General features: G+C 35.5%; 1 protein-coding gene across 5 annotated transcripts in view; it reads right to left on the reverse strand.

The window, feature by feature from the left end:
• Positions 1-19,642, reverse strand: part of SLC6A15 (solute carrier family 6 member 15) — a 38,733-nt gene that overhangs the window by 9,425 nt on the left and 9,666 nt on the right. For all 5 annotated transcript variants that reach the window (XM_087764962.1, XM_087764963.1, XM_087764966.1 and 2 more), the window contains exons 2-8: positions 17,729-18,209; positions 8,750-8,907; positions 8,168-8,294; positions 6,072-6,253; positions 4,389-4,499; positions 557-798; positions 256-448 (exon numbers count right to left, since the gene is read on the reverse strand). In XM_087764962.1, the coding sequence (XP_087621088.1) occupies positions 256-448; positions 557-798; positions 4,389-4,499; positions 6,072-6,253; positions 8,168-8,294; positions 8,750-8,907; positions 17,729-18,017 (1,302 nt within the window). In that variant the 5' untranslated portion in view covers positions 18,018-18,209. The remainder of the gene's footprint in view (positions 1-255; positions 449-556; positions 799-4,388; positions 4,500-6,071; positions 6,254-8,167; positions 8,295-8,749; positions 8,908-17,728; positions 18,210-19,642) is intronic.

Genomic DNA, 19,642 nt, shown 5'->3' on the forward strand with positions numbered 1-19,642 from the left:
AAGAGCAATATAATGATCAGAATATATTATAAATCAGTGAAGACTATATTAAGACATTGGACCCAAAAGTCCTCAGGTGAGCTGGAATGCGACCCTGCATAGAACCATGTGTTTTCATATGGATCTCTAGAGATGCACTGCTCAGAGGTATACTGTACTGATACTCTGTGTAAGTATACTTCACAGTTTACTTCAGGCTTCAAAATACTCATCCGTTCATAATCTCTGTATTTAAGACTTACTTATTACTCTTACCTTGTTAAGTTCATCTTCAATTTGACAAGATTTCAGACCAAGAGAATCAAACTCTTCTTCTTTAACTTTCTGAATAATATCATAAACTAAATTGTAATCTTCTGCTGTAATGCTTGAGAAATTGATATGATGTGGGATCATATCCTGGCTCAGATTGCCTACTTTCAAAAGTTTTAAAATCTTCTCTGAATTTCTGTAAAACACAATAAAACAGAGAAATCAAAACTTGATGATCTGTGTTAATTCATAAATGAAATATACCATAAAAATAATAATAAAAAAAAGAAATGGATATTCATACTGGATAACACATTTTTCATTTATGATATTGGCTTTGAAACCCAGAACTGCAAACACCACCAAAGTTGCCAGCACGGAAGTGAAAAAATTGATGAAGGACACCAGTACAGCATCAAAATGGCAGTTGTTGTCTCTCTTGTTGTAGCTTGAAAAGGCAATGACTCCACCAAATCCAAGCCCTAAGGCAAAGAACACCTGAGTAGCAGCTTCTCTCCAGACCTTGGGCTCCAGCATTATTTCAAGCTGTTTGAAATTAGATATAATATATGTCAGCTATAAAATGCATTTCTAGTATATGAAAAGACAACAGAAGAAAAACAGGAAGACAACCTACATTACAAAATGCTAATACTCCACTACAACTGTATTTTCATTATGATACAATGAAAGCTGAATGTGACACCTAAAGTTGAGCAAACTTATCAGCCAGAATTTCTATTGATTTTATATGATACAATCCTTAAAGACAAACAGAGTATGTTCCTAACAATGAGACACTACTAGAGCTGTGTGATTATTGAACTAGCAGCTAGTTATACTGTGAAATTAGAGAGAACATCAGTCTTTTTTTTTTAATAGTATTTACTGGTTGGGTTTTTTTGTTTGTTTGTTTGTTTGTTTTACAGTACATGTATTATCAGCTGTTAGAATTAAGATTTATTTTGGGATGATCAACCCTTTTATAAATGCAGTAAGTATGTTGAAAGTTGTTTGTTGTTACTTTTCAAAAAAAAAAAGTGACCATGAAATACACATGCTTATATGGAATTCTATTACATGCAAATATGTAAAGCAAAATGCAATATATGAAATAAACACAAGCCACCATAATCTGTACAATCCATGAGTCAAATCTCCTTTAAGCTAGATGCTTCAAACTTACTGTAAGTTAAATGGGTCATGTATTTCAGGGACAACTAAGCCTTTTATCAAAAAAACTGAACTGTATTGCTCTTTCAGATGACCATACTTCAAGAAGTATCTTTGTTAAAGTTATGAGTCATCATCTATCTATCTCAGATCCTTATAATACTGAATCACAAAGAAGAAATACATGTGAAATTTAAACACTAGATTTTCTTAAGTTGATTCAGGGCCCCCATTCATTTAACAGTGAAAGACCTTACTTCTGTGAATGTGTTGGGATTTTTTTTCTGGTTTTGGGATTTTTTTTTTTAAAACCCTAGGCTTATCAAAAACAGTAAAACTAAAAAGCATCAGCATAGATGTCAGCATCAGAAGACTGACTGTCTTATTCTGAGGAAAAAAAAAAAACATAAGTCTGCTATTATTACGATAACATTTTGAAAAATTTTCCTATTTCCCATAAAGGTATAATATTTATTATAGATAGGTAGCAGATACCTTCTTTATTCTTTTACATATAGCTAAAATACAACATATTTGAAAAAAAAGGTGTTTATGACAATAAGCTTGTTACTGCCTTACAATTTTTGTTATAATTACAATGCACAAGTAGCTATTGCACATAGTTCAAGCTGCCCTAGACCTTTTCCACTAGAGGGAGCTCGAGGAATAGTCTTAATTTTACCAAATCTGTAAAAGGTTTAAGTATCGAAACACTTCTCGCTTTCTGCAATACATGATTTGGTATCATCAAAGGTAGTACGTTCTCAAATACACATTGCCTAGCATTTCAAAATAAACTTGTGACTCATTTGCTATTGTAAGATATTTTCTGTGAAATTTTGGGGGCTCTGTACTTAAGCTTCATACAGTCCTACAGTTTCACTGTAGTAGTTGACTTCAGTGGGCTTTTCATATACCTTCTTTAGGTTTTTCATTAAGGTTATTATTTAGAATTTCTGCTTTGTTCATCAACCATGCCAAAGAAAGAAATTCTCCCCTTCGTTAGCCCTGTGCTCCCACACCTGCATCATTATGCTAACACAACTGTTCTGTGGCAGTGTTCTGATTGTCTGTGGTCAAAATGTGGTCCTTTGCTGAACTAATCAAGGCTAAAAAGACTTTTCTCCCTCCTCATGTTTATCTACCTAGATTATTTTCAACCTAGGTCAGTTTAGCAATTCTTTTTACAGTCTGCCTGCCCAAATAAACTGTAAGCCCAATCGAGCGAATGGACACAACAGGTGGGTGAGTCTGAATTCCTTCAGGTAGTTTCGTACAAACCTACAGTCCAAATTAGTGCTCAAGTACAGAAACAATCAGAGATTATAATGAAAATACTTTTCAAGGTATATTCACATATACTGTAGGTGACATATAGGCCTCCTAACCTCAAATTTAAGCCACAACTTAAATTTTGAGATACAGAACTGGAAACCAGTAGCAGAAATTAAAAACAATTTTTCTTTCAAGATTGTTTATCTGAACACTTGAAACAACTGTATGATTAAGTTATAACGTAACTGTAAAGTAAGCATCAGCTGCAACTTATTTTAGGTCTAACTCATGAAAGATGAAATAGTGAAGAGGTGTTGGTATTCAAGGGGAGTTTCAGTGTTTACTTTCCCTCAGTATCTAGTGGTACTTCTCTAGTTAAAGAAAGGATTAACATTGTGCCTGAGAAACCAAATTATAACTTCAAGAGGCCTGTATTCCATCTCTGCTACAGACTTCCTCTTCATCAATAAGCACTGCATTTCTCTGTTCCTCAGATTTCCCAAATTTGCCTGAGCAGCGTCCAAGTTCCTGCAGAACCACAACTCTAAAGCGGTGACCATGAGTGAAGCAGAGCACAACTGCACATCACAATGCAAGAAATAACAATGTGATAGCTAACAAAGGTCATTTTTATAGGATGACAGTTCTCCACAGACTCAAAACATCTGGAATCAAAACAACTGACAACATCCCTGTCATCTGGCATTAGCCACTATGTGCATTGCTTTTAATGATCTTATTTAATGATCTTTATTTTTGAAACATCAGTCCTGTTCTGCTCAACTGTATTATGAAATGCACTTGTTGAAAAGTCCATTTCAGAATACAATAATATAACATGAAGCCCAGCATTATGCATTCCTGAGCAAGCATGGCTCTGACTACTCAAGCATGCTGTTCCTGTAGTATAGATACAGTTACAAGCATTTGAGATGGGTGTGGGTAGAATTTAGATCTTCAGGCTAAACATTGATTTGTAACATCCCTTCTCACCTCCACAGTTATAAAATCTAAAGTTCTGTAAGACACATGCCCAGTAAAAATGTTGACAGCAAAAAATGTATGATTAGACCCACTGCTATCTTGGAATGACAACCATACAGAACATGATAAGGAAAGCTCAGTAGTGAGTACTTACACTACTTTTACAGGATGAGCAGAGCATTAAAGACAGGTCTCCTGTACTTTTGGGCTACTATGCAAACAGCACTAGTTTATTTCTAAAAAGGGACAAATCTATCCCCTTCCAAAAGGGACAAGTTAATTATGTAAATCTGTGACAGCATTCAAGGTAAGGCATTTCACTGTGACATCCCAGAACTAGGCATTTCAATCCTAGAGAATGGCAAAATTTAAGATTTGCTTCTCTTTTCAGTATTTGGAGCTTTCTAAACATCCTGAATCCTGGAAATAACAGTGTGAGTTGCTTAGCTTTGTAAAGGCATCTAACTGTGAACTTGTCACCTAAGGGAGGTAGCTCTACACAGACCCTTGGAACACTTAGAGCCTTTGGACCCTAGGGCTTGATATTGTGCCACTGAGGGCAACAACAATTTTGCAATTTAACCAAACAGGGAAATGGTCAAATGTTCTATGAAGATAATAAGCTTAAATGACAGCATTCATAAAAAAATGGCCAAATTGCCACTGAAACTTTAATAGACTGCAAACAGAAATTAAGCACATACCTTAGGTGTGAACATGTGACGAATTCCATCCACTGACCCATTAAGGAGAAGTCCTCTGATCAGAAAGCATAAAAGTACCACATAAGGAAAAAGGGAACTAAAATACATGATCTGAAAAACATTAAAAAGAAATTTAACATGACATCCACCGATTTTATTTTCAATAGCTTAATTCATTACTCAGTATATAACTGAACTGATAATCATATGCTCCAAGAAATATGCAGAACACTTCCCATTCCCCTTGTCTCTGCAGAAGAAAGCAAAATCACACGACTGTAAAATAAATTCTGTACTGTATCAAAACAATACGGTTGCCATTGTGTTGACTAACTGATAACAAACTGCTGAGCTTCCAGGGAAATTCAGTATGAATTCAATGAGATGACGACGAGAACAGAAGTAGACTGTTTTAGAAATGCTTCACTTTACAAATGCACTTTGATTCAAGTACATAGTATGGTAAAGATATGCAGCATGAACAAAAACTCATTCTGTCTTCAGGAGAGAAGACAGAGTCAGGGGAAAGTATATAACCAATGGATTCACACCACTAGGTAATTCTTACTGCCAAAACAGAAGAAAAGCTGGGGATATTCTCTGATCTACAGAAATGATTTAAGATCTAGTAGGTTTGAGTCATAAAAACTAGACAGCAATATTGCACTGACTACTGGACAAACAACATGCCACGGAGTTGTCAGAATCCTGAAGTGCAATGCCGCGCAGCTTTCCACAATGAAGCAGCATGCTTTTGCTACTGCACATGTGAAGCCCGACACTTTTGGGCTTCTGTATCACTTAAACACTTTCATAACAGAACACCTTTCTGACACACTGACTCATTTATCTAATACAAATCGTAAATAAAAAATTAGTAGTCAAATACAATCTTTCATTCTCCATCATGAATGAAAACAAATCTATTCTGTGCTTTAAAGTTTAGTAAAATGATTCTCTTGCTAAACTTGCTAGTTGTTTCTTTTACTGAAATACACTAAAGAGGTCACAGAAATTTTCATCTCGGTACCAAACCTTTTAATGGCAAAGAATTTGCTATTAGAACAGATTATTTTTCATCTGGAAGTCCCATTGAGATCAACAGAGCTAGTAAATCATTCACTAGCCAATCCACCTGGCTGCATGGAAAGGAAAGAAGACAACGTGATGGACTCGGATGCAAAGGGATGGTTAGTCATTAGTCAGAAGAAACAATCCAGAATCCTGAGAAGCACCCGTGTTAATGACAGAAGCATGGATTCCAATGACAGTAACAATAAAGAGCAAAATGCCAAGGAACTTTGAGGACCTGAGCGCACTGCAGTCATACTGTGAGTATACATCGAAGTCTAATTCCTTAGACGTTCAGAAACACACAGACTTAGGCTGCATTAACAATTCAGCAAAGCTGAGGTACAGTTACTTGCAACAGTTACGCTGATGAGAACAGAAATTATTCTTCTTCAGATTTCCATTCCCACTAAATTACTACATTTCCCACTAAAATTACTACAATTTTAATGTTAAACTACTAACATTCCTCTACTTCAGATTATACAAATACAGAGATGACTCACAGCTTCTAACCTGCTCCTACATATTTCATGAGAGGGTGTGGTGAACAAAAATGTTGTGAAATTTTTCAAAGTAAAACATTGTCATTTAGGTAAACAGTATACTCACTTTTCCTGAAGATTGAATGCCTTTGATCATGGCTAGGCATACCATGACCCAGGCAGCCAGCAAGCAGATAGTCATCTTCCAATTTAAACCCCCGCTCTCTGACAGAGAGCTGGAAATATTCAGCGCTTCTCTGTACCAGTAATAAGTGGTTGCAGAACTTTTTTCACACTCTGGCTCCACAACTGTCAAGAGATGTCAGCAAGTAAAGTATGGGTTCAGGACAGAAGTATTTTCCCAACATTTTATAACAATGTTCTACCAGTTCCCAATATTTGCAATTGTGTTGTCATAATTTACTGAGAAACCAAACTTACAAGGAGTCTAAGACATTCACTAAAAGAAAAAGTGACTGCTATCGGTGAAAGGTTCTGGGAAAATCTTTGTAAAACAGCCTTTTGGGATAACATATTCCTTTGCATATGGTCAATCAGGGTCCTAGGCAAAAATTAATTTTCACTTAAGTACTAAATAGTAGGCAGGCCTAGATGAAGACACGCATTTCATTTACCACAGAAGATTACATTACCTACATATGATACCGTGACTTACATACTATGAAAAGTATCTCTCTGAAATTGAATACTGAATTATATTAATTTTGAAACTATATGGAAAACAAATTCTCAATTGTGTCTGCTTTGATGTGACACTGAAATTAACAGGCACTTAATTACTATTAGAAATGACAAAATAACATAATGATACCAAAGTGATGAGAAAAGGAAAAAATGGCTCCTACACAGCTACGTTAAATGAAAGTTGCTATGTGTATTCCAGAATTGATTTTTTTATTATACTGTAATTCTGCTTTACTTACGTTACCAAACAGTTTAAGAAATTGTGTGTATCTAGACATATAACACATATTAATAGAGAGAATTCTTCAAAGAAAATACGTACTTAACTTTTTTATAAATTATTTATATCTGACAATCAATCGTATCTCTAAGCTAGGTCCTGAGTGAAGGTTAATTAATGAAAAGAAGGGAAAAATATACTAATTTTAAGAAACCTAACACAGATGTCAGATCTTCACTGAAATAAACCATCAAAAATGACAGGATGTTATCAAATATAGTACTTTTCTGTGTTTAAGCTTAGTTCAGATGAACTCAGCTGAAGTTAGGCTGAGACATTGTATCTTAATACTTAGGCAGGATAAGAGTATGTAAACAGACAAACGCTGTGGCTCGATTAATGGACAATAGCTTCTGGGATACAGTCAATTTGACTGTGTGCCAACATTCACAAATACTGATTATTTTTAACAACTGAAGCAAGCAACTCTGGTAAAGACACTATAAAAATGTACAACTTTTCAAATGTCCCTGGTTATGTTCTTTATTAAAGGGGTAAAAAAACCACAAAAGGTAATTAAAGAAAATTTAAGATCTGAAATAGGAAGAAATGAAAAGAAATATTTCATATTTCAAGAGCAAGGATAATGCAAAATGCGTAACTATTATGAGATAATCGAAACCAAGGGATAAGGAACTTTTAATGCTGTTGTATAATATGTCCATTTGAGACCATCTCATTATAGCAACAAACCAATGCCCAATTATCTAATTTCTATTAGTTTACAAAGCAAACAATGCTTTTATCACATGCATTTCATTGATGTTTACAGTTTTCCAATTTCTGCCTTGTTAGTAATGCAACAATTTTTACTTGGACACCAGGAAGTACCCTACTAATTGAAATGTAGGAATATCTTTCCTCCACCTTTGTTTTTCACCACATAAGCATAAAAAGCAGTATCAAAATCAGAAAAAAGTAATCAGAAATTGTTTTTTTCTGCACCACATTAAATAGCACTCTCTTAATTTCATTACTCTTTAAAATGCTGTTGACAGTGATGTTCCTCCCCAAATACAGTATATATTTATCTTAGATTAGGTTTTTTAATAGTATTTTTCCAAGTATATTTTCAAAGTATTATAAAATGACATCTTATTAAGATAAAAAAGCAGCTTTGCATACAACACTTTTTCCCCAAAAGTCTCTCTTTGAGTTGTATTTTTTCTCCTTTATGTTTGAAAATCTCGAATTTTATACATTTTATATGATTTCTAAGAACATTAATATAGACTTACAGGTATGAGATGTATTTTTAACTAAAGGACACTGGTCCCATGGTAATGGATGCTGAAAAGACTGGGAAAAGTAAAACAGACTCCATCCAATAATGACATTGTAGTACAGAGCCACAAAGAAACATACCTATAAAAAAAAAAGTTAATTAACTACATTTGTAAATTAAAAAAAAAACCAACCTACTGAACTTCTGCATATTTCTGCATATCAGCTACTGAACCTAATTTTAACTAAAACAAGTCAGAATAAGAACTCAATGGCTTGCCCCATTGAAGTACCTGGCATTTTCTAAATTTTCACTTTTCTCTGTATTTATCATGTAATACCTAATATTTTTTTTACAGGCTTTTTTTCTCCAGAAGACTACTCTGTTCCCTAGTCAGAATCACAAAATACAAGTTGATTGGTTTTACAGGCACTTCTGTATCAACGTTTTTAATGTACTAATTTAATATCTTTTGAAACAGTGCAAACCGACCTTGAAGCCCAGCTACAAATCAGTGGCCTTTTCCTGCAGCAGAACGGAAAGCCTAAATCATACAGACTGAAATCAAATCACACAATTAATGTTAAAAACTTACTACACAGCTTGCAAATCCAATTCCTCCAAGTTTAGGGCTGATATAATTCCACACACCAATACTCCCTCGGCGGATCCTCTGCCCCACAGCAAGCTCCAAGAAAAAGAGTGGAATCCCTATTACCAGTAGTAAGATTAAGTATGGCACAAGATAGGCACCTATTAAAGAAACAAAGTATAAAACAGAGTGAGAGGGAGAAGTCAGAACTTGACAAAACAAATGTGAAACCTTCTAATAGTTTCAAGTTTGAATTAGTGTCATTCACTGCAAAGCTTTTTTTTTTGATCACATGCAAAGAGTAATTTTACCTGAATCTTGGCCATATATCTTGTAAGATATGAAAAGCCCAGCAACATCAAATTTCTAAAGCACTAAAACATTTTGAGGCAAAACTTACTGAAAGTGAGTTACTACCTAATCTAGTTGTTCGCTTGCACAAAATTTTGGGCATTTGATCAAACTTTTTAGAAACATAGTGATGCAATCAGGAGCTGAATCAACATTCCTTAAAAACTCTACACCTTGACTTCTAACAGAGCAGCAAGACTGAATTTATAAAGGAAATACGGAAAATACCGTGCATACAATATTCTGAATTTCATCCAATCTTAAGCAGTTTCAGAAGACCATACTGTTGATTTCTCCATGTGCACCTCAGATGCTCAGAAATGGGATTTCACAGTTTACAGAATAATGATTCTATCCAGCTAAGCACAAAAACCGTATCAGCCCGTTTCTACCAGGCTCCAGACAGAGGCTAGAGACATGAGGTGGAAATGACATGGAGCATTTTAGATCCAGATCTTGCAGTATGCACGAACTCTCACTGAAGGCATATTTGAAAATGCAACTGTTACTTCACCTTTATATATATATATATATATGTAAAACAATTCCTTTTTTCAAGGTGTTGTTCCCAGGAAGTAGTCATATATAATTCTAACTTCAGGATGTATCTCCATTTATTTCAGTGAAACTAATTGCAATACACTAACTGCCCTGACAAGTTCCGAGCCCAGCCTCCTCCTTGCTGTTGACAGTATTTAGTACTAGAGCTAACAAAACATTTAGGCATCGGCAATTAGCAACGTGACACCTAATTTTCAAATGCATGGCTCTTATGCTGCAATATAGAGTACTTTGCTGGCCACCTAATTCAAAGGGCTTAGGACTTTTAACTGCAACCACTTGTAAGGCTAAAGAAAAGCACTTAAGAGATGGAGACTGCAGCATGTTGGAGCAAGCTACAAAGCAAAGATCTAAAGACATCAGAAGCTTAGACTAAGAGCTATTAAGTTGTCTAATCAGTCTATTCATCTCTGTGATGACAGGGAAGATGAGCAAAGTTCAGAAACCAATTTGGGATTTATCATCAACTCCAGCTAAGTCCTACTTTAAGTTTCTTCATCCAGCATCAACTTTCTAGGGCTTTTTTAGGGGTCTATCAAAATACACTGTCATTTGCATATCCTTAGTAGGTAGGTTATCTCACAGAATACGGTTTATTTTAGAAAAGTTAAACTTTCCTAAGCTGTGCAGGAGGCCTCAGATTTTCTGGTACCATCCACTCATATTTAGGTCCACTTGCTATTTTGCTCTTCATGAAATAAGCACAAATTGGACATCACCTTCCATTATAAAGATCTTACAAAGATTTTAAGCATGGAGTAACTACAGTCTTGAGTCTAAGAAAAGCAAGAAAAAAGACAGAAGAAAGAAAATCTGAGAAAAAACTACTGGTGGACCAAACAAAGAATATTGATCTTATTTACCTCACAGTCTATAGGCCATGGTTAGCAATGAAATAGATCCTTGTGTTTTATTTTCATGACATGATAATATGATATGCAATGATATTGTTCGAGCAGCATTTGGTCAAAGACTATGCCAGGCTCTGAACAACGTACTGGTTTTGAGGTTACCATACACCCTCACAGAGACAAACATCATGGTCTATCTATCCATTTCAGCACAGTATAGACTTTAGTATTATTTCTACTGAGGTAGCAGCTACATTCCCAATCAGTACTTTGGAGTCTCTTGTCGTTCATCTTGTACGTGCACATAATGGAAAGAACTATGAAAAGAGAGACAACAGAGACAGAAGGAAATAAACATAAGGAAAACCGAGGAATAGAGTAACAACCACATTCCAGAATGAGGGGGACTGTCTGTCATAAGAATATATAAGACAAATAGTACTATTAAATACCCTTGATTTACCATCAACATTGTCTCAAAATTTCTGTGAGACAGAAGTATACTGTTAATTCATACCACAAATGAGAAGCTTTGGCATCACTATCTTTAAAAATTTGGTCATACAATTAATTGAAAGCCAACAGTACATAGTTTTTTACATAGTATAAGACTACTGTAAATGATACCTGAGGTCTTAATTAGACAGGTGTTGCATAGCTGTGCAGAGACAAGCCTAAACAGCTCAAAAAAATTGGGGCCTAAGTGACTTACCCTGTATCCCACTGGATGACTGTACTAGAGCAGGAACTGAACCCAGCTCTTCAGTGTCCCAGTCCACAACCTTTATCACAAGGCTGCAAAGTTAAGCACATGTTTAAAGACTGGGCTGACGTGGGTGTTTTATGGTGCAGTATCAATTTAAGTTGCAAGATTTATCAGTTAGATTCAACTAAATGAGTTAACTAAATGTGGTGTTAAATCCACATCACATTATACATGACACAACCCTGTACCTCAGTGTATGTAGCCAGCAGACTTCATCTCTATACTGCAGGGCTTGTGCAGAGCACCTGTAGCGGTGGTCTTATCATTTACACCTGCTGAACTCCCTTTTGATCTTGTGCCCCTCCCCAAAAGGAGGACATAATGGAAAATAGTGCACATATGAGTTTCAGTGCAATACAGTTTGGACGTAGCTGATTATACAACAGTACTTCACAGCTGCAAAGGGCTTCTGTGCCCTCCAGTCAACATGAAACCACAGCATCTCTGCACAAGTATTTTGTTTCAGCCTCCCCTTGAAGCTAGACATACTTCAAAGAACTGTAAGACATCTTCACTTCCTCATAAAACAGAATCACTATGGAAACAGCTCAGCATGTCTCATATTTGCCAGTGCATGATAACATGGGGCCTTGGAGTTACAATATTGAGTAAGCATCATTTTTATCTGAATTAGAACAATAAACTATACATGCTGGCCTTGAACAGCATCCTACAATTAGTTATATTATCTGCTAGATCTGCCAGTTAAGCAGTCTTCTGAATATTACAGTTCTGTGTGGTTCATGATCCGCAGGTCTCCTTTCTACATTTTAAAAATTGTTCTACAGTAAAGTAGCTTTTTTGCATATTTTGGCCTTAAACACTGGCTTTCATATTAAAAAAACTCATCTCAACTTCATAAGGAAAAAAAAAATCTAAAAAAAAACCCTCATGAAGAAGGCTTCACTAGAATGAACAACAAAGATACAAAAGATTTCAGGAACTGGTGAATGTTAATACTGTGCACAGCACTGCTTTGATTTCTTAATTTTTTTATTTAACCAAGCACCGCAATGGGATAACTGATAAGTTGTCTCTCTTGATACTACAATATGTACTACATTTGGCAACATTATTGATAAAAATGGAATATTAACATTGGTTTTGATTTAAGTTTTTATAAATGCTCAGGGGGGAAAAATAACATAAAATGACATGATTCATAGTGATTAGAGTTGGAAAATAATTTCAGAAGCCATAATGCAAGACGACGTAACTATTAGTACCTTGATACTACAGAAGAACTCGTCTTCTCCTAGCCATTCTTGATGTAACCTGAAAAATCTAATAACTTTCCAGATTTGTTTCAACTGCTGCTGTACTAATTTTTAATTAAGTGTCTAGTACCTGATTTAATTTTTATTCAATGAAGGTGAGCTTTACCACTGTCTTGAGGAGACATGCCAGTTCTTATAGCTTACTGGACACGTACTAATAGAAAGCAAGCGAGAAGCTGATATTCAGATGAAGATCAACTTATTTTCAATGTTGAATGTTAAAATTTTCAAAGTTATGACAAGTGAGCAAGAGAAGACTATAAGTTTACAGTCTACTAAGCTCCTATAAGTGAAATTATTTACCATTACAAAATATAAACTGCTTTTATCAGGAAAACTCTGATAAAAGGTTTTGTGTTTTATCTGTAGGTTTGTAGTCTATCCTACTGATAGGATAGTCTTCCTGTTACTAGTCTTTCAGTTTAAACATGTTCAGGTGTGCCTATTTACGAAACTGTGCTTAAAGGATGAAAATCCCCTTAGCCAATAATCTTTAAGGAAGAATTACATTTACAAAATAAAAATAAGACATTTTCAGCACACTGAAGTACAACTGAATTGAGTCTGATAATACAGTTTAAATCAGAACTCACAAAATGATATTGAAGTCATCAGTGAATTCAAGGCACTAATTGTAAATTATTGATCAAAAGCTAAATAATGAAGCCACTGAATCCATACTCAGTTTTGCAATACAAGGGAATACGTGCTTTGCTCCCATTCCGCTTGTATTAGACAATCAGACTGTAGCTTCTAATGACTACTCGGTCTTTAACAGTTTACATACTATTTCCTCAGCACTTATGAGCAATAACTGCTTTGTTTTTTATAAGACCACAGAACTTAACTGTGCAATCTGCTGGTGTTTCAGTATAAAATCCAGACTACTTAACTGTAAAAACTTGTGATGTGACTCTACTCATGTCAATCTTTTCAAAACATAATGGCAAGATAATCTGCTATAGCTTTCCCTATGCTGCTCACAGCTTTTATATGTTTATCCTTGTTTACCAGTTCCTTTGACTTTCTACGTCACAGAGATACTAAAAAGACTGACCTTAAAAAAAAGAAATCGGGAAAATTAAGTTAATGCTCATGAAAATGCAACATAAAATCTTTGGGTGTGCAGTACTTTGTAGACTCCCAGGAACATCTGCAACACTAGAAGCACCTCTTAGATAACTATGCTCATTTGTCTTCATAATAAAACTTACTCAAATATCACTTACTCTAGCAGAACACCTAACTTAGTTTGCTTTTGTTACTTCTCATATGTGAAAGTACCATTTTACTTCTGCTAATCCTAAGGGAACACAACAACCAAACAGAATAAACTTTAAATATTTCCTTTGTTTGAGAAAAGTGAAAGGTGTTCAAGCTATTCACCAGATGATAGCAATGAGCAGCAGAAAAATATAGGTCTAGTTTGTCACTACTTATCAGCCTCACGGCAAGACTGGTTAGACCTGAGCAGTTTATTTTTAAGGCTCACTATCAATCGTAGGAAGCTAAGGCAGCTTTGAACCTACTGCATGCTAACATAGGTTATGAAATTGTTATATAGGAACTGTGCCTATCTAAACAAACACACATATTGGTCTTCATATAGTAAAGGAGTAATAAACTGTCTAAGTGTAAAAATGATAAATATAAAAAAAGACTTTAAAGCTAAGTTAGAGTATACCCAGCTCCAACGCAAATCATCTTTGTGAGGCATCAAGGAAGAAACAGCTTTTTTATCTGTTAGGCTGCAAAGAGCAGAGGAGGTGCCTTAACTGCCAGAGGGGGACTGGGCATTGCCTACCAGGGAGAAGGGGGACCTGTGGTGAGGACAGAGGTGAAGAACGCCGAGAGATCTACAGTGAGTTCCTCAAAACTTTACTGAACACCTTCAGCCCCTCATTCACAGAGCCTAGAACTCCTTTGAGCCTTCCCTCTCATCCCAAGTCAAGAAAATGAGCACCCTGGAGTGCTCTCAGTCTCTTCCCAGACTTAATCCTTCTCTTGATACTTCCTACATTACAGCTACATCCCAAATGTGGATTGAAGTTTGTCCCAGCTGCATACTAGCCTCTTCTCTCACCTCTCATGACAAACTTTTTTGTGGGAGAGAGCCAAGTATGAAAGCCAGCAAAGAGCTACCCAGTCTAGCTGTAACTTAAATAAGCATAAAAAATACAAGATATTACTCTAAACATTTATGAGTTTATATGAATTAAAGCAACAGGAAAAACTGTTAAAGGATCACAAGAAAGAAAGCGAAGGCAGTTGTTTTGGTGGCATAGACCAGATCTGGAAATAGAGATTGGAAAGATACTTATGGATGTCCAAGTACCAGTGCAGTGTAGCAATACACAAGTTACCTTTAAAGATGGCACCACAGATACCTCACTGAAGCAGTACAGAGCTCTGAAGTCAGGAGTGTTGGCATAGCACAGGCCCTAACCATAAACAAACGCAATCTCCCTAGAAAACAGGGGAGTAAACACCCAATTTTTTCTCCACAAAACCCTCAAATAATACACATCTAATTGGGCTAACTTTTCTGTCTCTTTTCTATGTTTATTTTGTTGCTTTTGTTGTTTATGTCGCAGAAGTTACAAAAAAAAAAAAGCCAACATTGAAGATTACTACATGGTTAGGATTTGCCTTCTCTCTTACTGATAGCTTTGGAACATCTAATGTTGGAAGAAACCTGTGAAGGAAATCAATGAGTAACTACAGTTTGTTACTTCTGTGTGTTTTAAACTTGGAGCAGATGTATTGCTTTACTACTTTTCAATATACTCCTCTCGCCTGATCATATTTGCCAGATGTAAGTTGCTTAAACATAGGGAGAAAATGAAAAATGTTTGGACAAGACTAAAGGTGGAGACCTAGCCGTACACTCCACTGAAACAGTTCCAATGAAAATCCACAGAAAGGCTGTTTACCTTATACTCAGAGCCTTCAGTGAGTATTTATAGTAAAGCTTTCTCAGCAAAACACTACAGAACAGTTCTGACACTGATAGTTAGAATGGGTTGCATAAAAACACTCTAATTTTCCCTACAATGAAACATATATGAAATAGTATCTGTAGCAGAAAACTAGAACCTCACATAAAATGCATGTAGTTTTTACCATGCATTGGAACTTTTCCCTTCCTTGCATTATGGCTAACTTGAAAACCAAGAAAGCTTTAGCTCTAATGATCACTTGCTTTTCCCTGTTGTTCTGAAGGTTGCAATTCGCTAAAATGGTGCACAATTATTGTTAAAAGCCAAATATATCCTTGTCTCAGCCATGTGCAGAAAACATTATGTCTCCACAGACTATGTTATATATCCAAGTTCCTGCAATCACTGCACAGGGGAAAACATTTAATTTCAACCTGAAATGACTCCGTATTTATTTTTTCAAGTTTGATTTGTGAAGTGCCATAATCCCTGAAAGTGTTTTGGTTTTTTGGGGGTTTGTTGGTTTGTTTTTATAAATGTGAAATTAATAATTACTTTAATACATTTATATTTTATCTGAATTAAATTTACACTCACTGGCAGCATAACTTTAAAAGTGCCTGACAGTATGAAGCCACCATCCTAAGGAACATACCAACAGATCTTTTCTGTTGCTTTGAAGGAGAATCCAACGGGCTTGAAAAATTAGTAACTAACTAGATTAAACACAGACTTTCAAAAGGGACACAACTACACGAAACAAACCGCTGTAATGCATTATCCTTGAGACTACATCCTGACACCATACTTAGGATGAAATGATAAAAAATATAAATATTTTAATAGCTACATCTTTAACTACAAATCTGTTTTAATAATTGTTCATTAACAAATTTATTATTTTTTTCAACTAGTAGTGACATATGATCAGTTCAGTACTGTGTCTAGCAGACTAGATAAGATTGCCATCCATTGAAAAGCTGTTTTTTGAGAAATGACATTCAACATGTTTTCTCAGTATCACAGTTACAGATGAAGGAAACTTTAGATTCCACACAAATCATTAAATCAACCATTTAATGACTTTCTCTCCAGAATAAAGAAGAAAAAAAAAAAAAGGAAGGTAAATGAGAGTGGGAAAAAAAAAAAAAATCTTATAACTAGATAAAAAAGAATTTAGACTTTATCCTGGACATAGAATACTTGAAAGTATAAACTCCATTTTTACTGCTTGAACTGAATGAGAGAAAACAAATAAAGTACAAAATTGTATTCTGATTATATTCTAGGCTCGTTTCTGTACTCCTCAATTACATCGGCTTTACCATTCAACTTCTAAAATCCATCATGAATAAAATGTTGTTCTTTATTTTCTATTTTGTAGTACAGATTCACTTTTTGTTATCACAAAAAGTGACAGATTTGTTTTGAATTCAGCTAAGTAATTAGCTACAATATGATGTGCATTAATGTTGTATATAGTAGGGTACAGTATAGCATAGGATAAAATACTAATCCTGGATTCATAAAGGAAGGTCTCCAGCCTCATACTTCATACTACATTCCAGTCCATAGATCGACAGCTAACAAATAAAACAGCTTGATATTATTGTTCTAAGTGAAAGGTAACTTGTTATTCAGGAAAACGGTTAACCAGCACAAAACAGATGTATTCCCTTAATGTAAATGTTATGATTTAAATTATTATCAGTAAAAAAATCCATTTTATTCCTACAGTATTTTGTTGTTCTTGCAGAAAGTAAATTAGGATCAAATGACTTAGAAGCTAAAGGCAATTAAAAAGTAAAGGTGTGAAGCTTAGTACCACTAAATACTAAAGACCAAATACTGCTTTGGTCTTTAAAGCGGATGCAGATTCAGTGCCTTGATTTATTGTCCAAGTACTATAAAGAACACTTTAGCACAACAATCATCAGGTCCTAAATAGTGCAACCCCTCCATAAAGATGTGTTTTGCTTAACCACTACTTTGACCACTAGTTAAGGTCATACCAACAGCTTTCTCCCCTAAAATGAGGAAATGGAATCTGCTACTTACTTTAACAGATGTGTCTCTCTAAATAAGGAGAACATGGGTTTTTCCTCATAGGCTCTGGCAGAGATTAAAAGAAAAACCTGACATACTGGAGCAGGTTTTACTATGGAACTCTCTGCTAACCTTGAAATCTGACAGGTTAGCTTCATCATTTAGCTGTGACTAGCTGTCACGAGACTTACCTCCACCATTTTTCTGACACAGATATGGGAATCGCCACACATTCCCCAATCCCACAGAAAATCCAACTTGTGCCAGAATATATTGAAGTTTGCTGTTCCAAGCAGGTCTTTCATCTTCTACATCTGAGCCTTCTTCAACATCCACATCTTTTTCTTCTTGATCATCAACCATAAGTTCACTCTTCTTAAAGGCATCATCTGAAGAGTCTTCATTAGAGAGAAGGTCCTTAACTGACTCAATGACCTCATCATCTAGTTCTCTTTTCACTACTTTGCTGTTTTTAGGCATTTGTAATATAAGAAAAATAGTAAGGAAGTCAAGTTCAGCTGAGACAGATGGATGAGTGCTGAAGAAAGCCCTCCCTCTGCTTGGCCAAAAATATTGAAGAAATAGACTGAAGATGGTGCCTGATGAGTCCTTGATACCAGCAAATCAAGAGTAAAAACTCTGGTTTCTGAACGTTTGTTCTACTGAAAGGATCTGTGAAAAAAATAAAAAAAAGGATATTATACTACTATGCAGAAGAAACTTAATTTAGAAATCATATGCTTTAGTTTACCCATTTCTGCTTATCCTGATTTGACAAAAGGAGAAAAAGAGAAGAAAGGGATGTTAAACCACTTCCAAATTATAGGAATCAAGTCCACTTTTTCATGTTAAATATTTATGTAGAATACATTTCATTCACCTGCTGAGAGGTTTTTTTGGTTTTGTTTTTTTATTTCCTAAAGACTGATAGGCTAATTGCTCATATTTTGACAGCTTAACAAGATTCTTCTCAGCAGGCATAATGGGGTATGCACTTTACATAAAATTTAGGAGCCCAATTCCATTACTTCCTGACTAACAGCTGTACTTGAATTTATTAAAAATACATTTTAAACAAAGTAGATTAAGTTTTTCAGACCATTTCTGGAAGTCATGCAGCAATTAAGATTTTGATACATAGGGTGCACCTAGTGCTTCAAAAGCAAGGGTGACTTATTTTTCTGTTTTCTTCATCAAGGAATATATACTCACAATCATTTTTTCAAAGGAGAGATGCTCATCTCTTACAAGCTTTGATGCTTTACATAGTTTCTTAGAAACAGGAAATAATTAAACATACCTGAAACATCTGAAAAACTGTAACCAAATCCATTTTAAAAGCCTGCTGTTTCAAACGTGTATGTACAGACACAAAAATGCCTCCATTTGAATATGTGTTTTTCTTCTACGACAATGAATCATTTAAAAAGACAGAAAGACTTGCTTGCAGCTGCCATACTGAAGGTAACCGTAACATTTTGGGGAGGAATGTTTTTTGAGAAATTCTTCACTAATCACATGGGACAAAACTAGTATGTGCAAAGCCATCTGCACAATTAAGAGTCTTAAAAGGGATTTAGATTATGTGTTAAGCTTCATGAAAACCCTAAAGAGGGAATACACAAGGAGTCTAATCAAGAACTGCTAACTGATGAGAATCAGAAATTACTGCGGGATACACAAGACCTTTCAGCTTTTGCGTACGGACTTGCTGCAACATCTGGTCCATAGGACGAAGGCTGTATGATGTTCTGATGAACTCGCAAGTAACCAAGAACTGCAAGGTATTACTGGACTGTTAGCACAATAATCGAGAAATCAAGCACCTCACGGCTCCTTCAGTGACAGAACAGAAAGACGTTAAGCCACTGGAACCCACAGCTTATCAAGATGAGACTTCACAACAGAACTTAAACCTCTGTCACCACAAGTACTATCATCAGCCTTGTGGCTCACAGGACAATTACCTTTTTCAATAGTTTCCAAGGATTTGGAAGTTGAACTTCACTCCAGTTGCCTACTAAACTCCATTCTAACCTCTTTCCATTCACTCCCTAGGCTCCCGTCACTGCCTTCTCACTTTCCCTCTCCCTCCTGTTCCTGCC

This window comes from Nipponia nippon, unplaced genomic scaffold (assembly GCF_047370975.1).
Source record: "Nipponia nippon isolate SJK-2023a ecotype South Korea unplaced genomic scaffold, ASM4737097v1 scaffold_3, whole genome shotgun sequence".
NCBI classification, from domain to species: Eukaryota; Metazoa; Chordata; class Aves; order Pelecaniformes; family Threskiornithidae; genus Nipponia; species Nipponia nippon.